Source organism: Triticum aestivum, chromosome 4A (genome assembly GCF_018294505.1).
Source record: "Triticum aestivum cultivar Chinese Spring chromosome 4A, IWGSC CS RefSeq v2.1, whole genome shotgun sequence".
NCBI lineage: Eukaryota > Viridiplantae > Streptophyta > Magnoliopsida > Poales > Poaceae > Triticum > Triticum aestivum.
This window is the reverse complement of record NC_057803.1, coordinates 713,534,911-713,542,910: the sequence shown is the minus strand read 5'-3', so window position 1 is coordinate 713,542,910 and position 8,000 is coordinate 713,534,911. Positions and strand designations below refer to the sequence as shown.

General features: G+C 40.1%; 1 protein-coding gene across 1 annotated transcript; it reads left to right on the top strand.

Annotated features, from left to right (window-relative positions):
- Positions 1 to 857: 857 nt before the first annotated feature.
- LOC123083335 (receptor kinase-like protein Xa21) lies at positions 858 to 4,710 on the top strand. Its single transcript, XM_044505401.1, has 2 exons — positions 858 to 4,137; positions 4,276 to 4,710. Exons 1-2 carry the CDS (start codon positions 1,164 to 1,166, stop codon positions 4,665 to 4,667), a joined length of 3,366 nt encoding a protein of 1,121 aa, XP_044361336.1. The 5' UTR covers positions 858 to 1,163; the 3' UTR covers positions 4,668 to 4,710.
- The last annotated feature ends 3,290 nt before the right edge of the window (positions 4,711 to 8,000 follow it).

Below are 8,000 nucleotides of genomic sequence, written 5' to 3'. Positions count from 1 at the left end.
TTGTTTTGTTGACAGAATAATGGTCGGAGGTGCTTCTGCTGAACCACATTTGTGAATGAGCATAGAACTGCAGAGTTATTTGTTAACATTCAGCTACAGAATTATTTTGTGTAAGATTTAGATCATCTCACTTCACTGTTGCGTGACCGTTGGTCTCTTCCTCTACCATTCTGACTTGTCATGGTTTGTAATTTCCAGCTATATTTTCAACTGGAAATAGATCATAAGAGTTACTTACTTGCCTTTGAGGTACTCATATATGCTTATGTTCATGGCCTATCCCAGTTGTATGTTCTTTGCTTATATTGCCATCTTTCTGTAATGAGCTTATTTATAGAAGTAAGTATTTTCAGTGAGAGCATTATGTCCCTGTATGCTTTTAATTTTTGTCTCTTTATATGCCCTAGTGCTTCGTGACATGATTCTCGTGGTGATTCTGTTAATACCTGATAGGGCTAGACATACATATATATATCAGTTGGTTACATTGCTGCTTTTGCTCCACAAAATATCTGATCAGCATAATCAAAGGATATAAGGGGAGTTAGTTACATTGTAAAGGTTGGATTTTTAGATGTTTTGCACCATCTTATGTTAATATGGTAAACCCTGCCTACCAAACATAAATTTTATACAAAGGGGGTTGTGGATGGAGGGGTTTGGGGGATTCAAGGGGATTTGAGGGGATTGGGTGGAAGAGGGGGATTCACCTAATCCCCTGAAATCCCCACCCCCTTGGGGGCTTGAAAACCACTTGTGCCAAACAAGGCCTGATGGAGAGGATTAAGTTTCCACTTATCCGTCCGTGCATGTATATGCACACGCCTGCAAAGGTCCTCTTGTTGGTTGCCCCTTGATGTTGCCAAGAGCTGCGCCGGTCTAACCTCATGGTCATACTGGCTTCTTGGACGCTATCTCTAATTTCTTCAGTCTGAAGGAGCATGGTTTTTCTGTGTATAATTACGTGTGTGACTGAGACAGGAGGCGACTAATGCATCCTCGCTGCAGGCCGGCCGATTCAAACAAACATTAGCTGATGTTGCACTAATATATTATAACCCCCAGCGTGATACAGACCACATGCCCTTTCTCAGGTTCGTTGCTCTCACTCCTCTTCAGTACATCTAGCTAGGCATGGTCCCTCTATATATGAACACGCTACCATGAACCAAGTGCTCATCCAGGACACGAGCAAAAAAATGCCTCGTCTAGCCACACATAAGCTGCTTCTGCGGCTTGTTTTCACCATCATTCCTTTCGTAATCCTTCTTCCCTGCATGCACTCCACTGATCTGGATGCACTTCTCTGCCTCAAGTCCCAGCTCTCTGACCCCTCACGAGCGCTAGCTTCTTGGAGCAACGCGTCTCTCACGCCCTGCGGTTGGCAAGGAGTGAGATGCAGCACGCTTAACGTGTCTCGCGTGGTTTCATTAGACCTCGCGTCACTAAATCTCACGGGCCAAATATTTCCCTGTGTTGCGGAGCTTGATTTCTTAGACCGAATCCACATGCCAGATAACCATCTCAATGGCCACATCTCCCCCGACATCGGCCGGTTGACCCGGCTTACATACCTCAACCTTAGCGTGAACTCCCTGGGTGGTGCCATCCCTGATGCCATATCTTCCTGTTCTCAACTCGAGACCATAAGCCTGGAGAGCAACTCCCTTGAAGGTGAGATCCCTCAAGCTCTCGCTCAGTGTTTGCTTCTCCGGCAAATTGTTCTCAGCAACAACAATCTTCAGGGAAGCATCCCATCCAGGTTCGGTTTGCTTCCCAACCTTTCTGTGCTATTTCTCACTAGCAACATGCTCACTGGAAACATTCCAGAGTTTTTAGGGAGTAGCGGTTCTCTCATGTTAGTGAATCTAAGAAATAACAGCCTCGGTGGAGGAATCCCTCCTGCCCTGTTCAATAGCACAACCATTTCCTACATAGATATGTCGCATAATAACCTTTCAGGATCTATCCCGCCTTTCCTTCAAACCTCTTCACCACTGCAATACCTCTCACTAACTAAAAACTACCTCTCTGGGGGCATTCCTTCTTCAATTGGAAACATGTCTTCCCTGTCTTCCCTTCAGCTTGCTCAAAACAACTTCCAAGGAAGCATTCCAGACAGCTTAGGTAAGATATCAGGTTTGCAAGTACTAAACTTGAAAGATAACAATTTGTCGGGCATTGTGCCTCTAGCAATTTACGCAAACACTTCCCTTACTTATCTTAGCCTTAGTCTCAATCAACTTGTTGGTAGAATTCCTGCGGACATTGGCTACACTCTTCCAAACATCACTGAGTTGATACTAGGAGGAAACCAATTGGATGGCCCAATTCCCGCTTCATTGGGCAACGCATCAAACCTCCACAATTTAGACCTTCGTCAAAATTCACTCACTGGTGTTATTCCTCCATTGGGACACTTAAGCAAGTTGAAAATCTTAGATGTGGGAACAAACATGCTTAAATCTGGAGATTGGACTTTCTTGTCTTCTCTAAAAAATTGTACTAAACTAAAGATGTTATGTTTGGATTTTAATGGCCTTGGGGGGACAATTCCTACCTCTTTTGGGGATCTTTCAAACAACCTAGAGGTGCTTCTCCTATCTGACAACCAACTGATAGGTGAAATACCTTCGGCAATAGGAAAACTCAAAGGCCTAACAGCTCTTGTAATGCAAATTAATTCACTGTCAGGGCGCATTCCTGATACCCTTGGAAATCTTCTGAATATATCACTACTAAGCTTATCCCACAACAAACTTTCCGGAGAAATCCCACAGTCGATTGGGAAACTAGAGCGACTCACCGAACTTTATCTCATGGAAAATAATTTGACTGGTCAAATTCCTCCTAGTTTGGAAGGCTGTAAAAATTTGTTGTTGCTGAACCTTTCATCCAATAATTTATATGGAAGCATTCCATCAGAACTCTTTTCCATCTCAACACTTTCTAAAGGCTTGGATCTTTCCTATAACCGACTCAGTGGGAACATACCTTCTCAGATAGGTAGTTTGATGAATTTGAACTCACTTAGCATATCCAACAACCGATTATCTGGTGAGATACCTTCCGCACTCGGCCAATGCCTTCTTTTGGAATCTCTCTCTTTGGAGGAAAATTTGTTGCAAGGAAAAATTCCAAAGTCTCTTGGGACTTTAAGAGGAATCAATATGATGGATCTATCTCAAAATAACTTGTCTGGTGAAATACCAAAATTTTTGGAGTCATTTACCTCCTTATATGTTCTAAACCTATCCTTCAATGACTTTGAGGGACCAGTCCCGAAAGGTGGTGTTTTCGCCAATTCAAGTGCGGTGTTCATCCAAGGAAACAAAAAATTGTGTGCAAGTTCTCCATTGCAACAAGTGCCACTTTGCACCACATTAGATTACAAAAGGAAGAAGACCACACATGTTGTAACTATAGTGGTTCCACTTACTACTATTATTGTAATTGCCTTGGCATGCCTTGCATTCATTCTTCTGAAGAATAGAGGTATTGAAACTGAAGGGCACGTCACCCAGTCCTTCAGGGAGCATAATAGATACTCATACATGGATTTATATAAAGCAACAGATGGTTTCTGTTCATCCAGTATTGTTGGTTCAGGAAGCTTTGGAGTGGTATACAAAGGCCATTCTGAATTTCAATCCATTGCCATTAAGGTATTCAAGCTTGACCAACTTGGAGCATCAAAGAGTTTCTTCGCTGAATGTGATGCACTAAGAAACATTCGCCACCGGAATTTGATTAGGGTGATTAGTTTATGCTCAACCACTGATCCAAGAGGAAATGAATTCAAAGCACTTATTCTTGAGTACATGGAACATGGTAACCTAGAAAGTTGGTTGTATCCAAAAGAAAACAAAGCCAACCCAAAAGGACCATTGAGTTTGGGCTCAAGGATAACAATAGCTATGGACATAGCTGCTGCATTAGATTATCTCCATAATCGATGCAGTCCTCCTTTGGTTCATTGTGATTTGAAACCACGCAATGTCCTTCTGGGTGAAGAAATGGTTGCATGTCTTGGTGACTTTGGACTCGCAAAATTTCTTCATGGAGACTCTTCAACGGGAGCTAATAAGTCCTCAAATATTGTTGGGCCGAGAGGATCAGTTGGATATATTGCACCTGGTGAGCACATGCATCATTTATATTATTGATATATTATAGATACATACATACAAAGTTAGTGTCATGTATATTATCTAGAATGTTTACCACGCCTCAACTAAGTGAATATTTCTTAAGAATTTTTGTATAATATTGCAGAATATGGCATGGGGTGCAAGGTCTCAATAGAGGGTGATATCTATAGCTACGGAATTATTCTTTTAGAGATGATCACAGGAAAGCATCCAACAGATGGCATGTTTAAGGATGGTATGAACCTTCACAACTTTGTGGAAGCAGCACTTTCACGGGAAATTGGTGAAATCTTAGAACCAAGTTTTGTCACATGTGATGGAGAAGGAGGAGAAAATCTTCTAATGGCTGAAACAAAATGGTGTGTCACTCGACTAGCAAAACTTGGCCTAAAGTGCTCTGAGATTTCAGCAAAGAGTCGGCCGACAACAGAGGATGTTTATGCTGAAATCATCAGCATCAAAGAAAATTTTATATCATTGCAGCATAGACAAAATAAATTAACATCATCGTTGTAACTCACCTCTAGATATTTCAGTTAGAAATAGCATGGTCATATACTTTTTGGAAACAAATAAGTATTATGTTTGAATGCATATAAGATGAGCATATGGAACAAACAGATTAACTTGAATTTACTACTAATTGAGAACATATGTGATCCAACAACAGTGTGACATGGCTCTACCTTTATCTAATGTCTGTGTTCTTCTGTTCTCACAAAGGTTCCTCTGGATCAAACAAGAACTAAGAAAATTGATGCCACCCTATTCACTATGTGAAATGTAGTCTGAATCAAGGTGTATTACTATTACACATGCATTTCTTAATAATTATTTCAGGCAATATTTGGAACTGCGAAGGATAAGTTTGCTAAATGCAGTAGCAACAGGGGGATCACACATTTGTGCGTGACTCTGTGGAGGGGAATATCGGTGGGATCACACATTTGTGCGTGACTCTGTGGAGGGGAATAGCGGTCCTGCTAGATCAACGCATTGTTCGGTTGTCCTATTACCGGCCAATCTCTACTATCTAAAAAAGATACAAGGTCTTCACCCATCCGTTATTCGTTCCCCACCTCCTTCCAACCAACACTTAGGGATGAAAACAGTGCAGAAACGGACGAAACTGGGTGCTACAACATTTGTTTTCATATTTCTTTGCAGAAGTGGAAACGAATACAGAAACCCCGAAAATGAATACAGAAACAGATACTACCAGAAACGGACACTGTCTGAATACAGTGCGGAGATGGAAGTGTGTGTTGACCGGAACTTAAAAACCCCTCGAATCATAGAGAAATACACACACAAAAACAAACAAATTTATAGAATTGTTAACATGGCTACAAAATAATATGGTTGGGTTAGCAACTTAGGATAGTATTGTAGTAGTACTGGACAATTTCATATAGGGTCTAGTTGAGTACGTGTGTGGTAGTCGAAGTTGGTCCTCAAATGATCCATTCTGCTCATTGTGTCATTGTGTGTTGTTTGGTAATTGGGCTACAAAGCATTCATAAGCCTATAGTAGAGGCAAAATTCCATACTCACGGAAACGGAAAGTTTCGTCTCCACATCTGTTTCACCGGAAAACATCGTTCCATTTTTGTTTCTGTTTCCACATAAGAAATTCCTTTTCCATTTCTGTTTTGTAAAATTTCGTTTTTGTTTTCATATTTCCTCTCCGTTTCCATTTTCCTCGAGAAAAGCGGAAACTTTCCACTTCATTTTTATCCCTACCCACACTACATACATTCTCTTCTCCGTCTTCCGTTTTGATTTCTTTTTCCTTCCACATGTAGTTTTTGCCACTGGTTTTCGTTGAAAACCACACATGTTTTATTGGTTTACCAAATGAAATCATGTCTTCTTTGGTAAGTCAATAAGTGTTGATTCTCGGCGATTCAATTGGCAACAAGTGTCGGTTTTTTTGGTATGTAATCACGATGATTGTGTACACAATATTTATGTCCCTGTTGCAACATGCGCCCAATTATCTTGTTTTCCCTAAAGAACTCAATAGTGATCGGACCTTTTTTCCGGTCATAAAATACCGACATAGGCTCTGATGGTGAACTCAAATGTTTTGAACACAAGGTTCATATGCTGAAACTCAACATTACAGGGCCGGACGAATGACCGCACATGCAACAAGAAGACGAGAGGTCCTGTTCCATGTGTAAGGTGCTGGAAAGCAATCATATACACACCTTGCATGATTTCACTCCTTTTTCAATTTGGACACTTTTGGTCGCCATAGTGGGGCAGGCCGGCCGGTTTTGAGCCTTATTTTTCAAAACCAGCTGCTGACAAGATATTAAAAAATATTACAAATATTATTTTGAGTTTTCAAAAATGTCCATGAAATTAACAATGTTGATGAATTCAAAAGGTTCATAACTTTAGAAAATATTTTAGAATTTTGAAAATATACATGATTTTTTTAAAAATAAACAAAAGTTTTAAAAAATACTTTTGAAGTATCTATTGGATTTTATCACCATTCAAGAATTCATCCGATTAATTAGCTAACGGGTCAGTTAATCGCTACTTGTAGGATGACCGAATCGAATAGCACCTATTCATCGCGTTAACTTGTCAGGCCGATTAACTTCCCTATGAGATAGGTTCTCAGGCCGATTAATCACTGTTGGCCCATTGAGTTAGGGGAAACAAAGCCCAAAATTTTGCCCCGTGACCCCTCCCATCCCCATCTCGCTCTTCAATAGCTATGGTTTGACCAAATTGTAACATATTTGGCATATTACATAGTTAAGAGCATGAGAATATGCTATAGTACCTTAAAAAAATTAGATATATGTTGGTAGGTTCCTATTTAATCTACCGTTTAATGGTCGACCGATTAATCCAGTTAATATGCCGATTCACGATTAGTCGCTACTCCCAAGCCGATCGAGCAGCTTCCAGTTACCAATTTCCGTAGCAATGGATTTTATTAAATAAAATATTCATAATTAGTTTAAAAGTTCATGAATTATCAAAAGCAAACACATAAGAGGAAATATTCTATTAAAATCGAAGGCAAAAGAAAATGAAAAATTAAGGAAGAAAAACGCAAAAGGCAGGAGAAAGAAAAATGGGAGAAATGAAGAAATTGAAACCACGTGTGGGCACCTATGTTGGGTCGGCCTAAAGAGTGCTAGGGATGGGGGGACATAATCCGAGTTTAGACATCTATACCAATATAAAAAGACCCAAAGGGGCCGATCCAACAAATCTCGGGCTATCAAATCAGGTCAATCCAACGACTCAGTCTGCTCCAATGGTGAGCACTCAACACGTTTAGTGTACAGTTAATATCATACCAAATATTAATGCCAATGCTAATCACATAATTAACATGCAGATAATATACTACCTAATATTTACGTGTAATTAATATATTATCTAATATTAACGTGCATTGCACGAACACATTTAGTAGTAAGGCAAAGAAGTCCGTAGGCATGAGATCTCATGTTCGGCGCCGCTAGTGCTAGTTAAACAAGCTGGCGCTCCCAAGCACCATCTTGAGCGGGCCCAATAACACGAGAAGGTTGCTTGCTCGGCCATCCCTCGTTCGGTCCATCGGTTGATTGTTCCCAGGTTTAACCAGTTCACCATCAATTTTTGAAAACACAGCCTTTTTTTTGAGACATGCACAAATTCTCATTAGCGTTCCACTACCATCCAGCCGAGTATTTTTGATTTTTTGCTTTGTACTTTTTTTCAAATTTATATATTTATAATATATACTCCCAACGTTCCATAATATAATGCCTATAAATTTTAGCAAGAGTCAAACATTACAAACTTTGACCATATTTGTAGAGGAAAGTAGGTACA

Excerpts from the sequence above, each read along its gene's own strand:
- LOC123083335 (XM_044505401.1), top strand. The coding sequence starts at position 1,164 with ATGAACCAAGTGCTCATCCAGGACACGAGCAAAAAAATGCCTCGTCTA. Across the intron at positions 4,138-4,275 it reads AGTTGGATATATTGCACCTG|AATATGGCATGGGGTGCAAG; the intron begins GTGAGCACATGC and ends ATAATATTGCAG.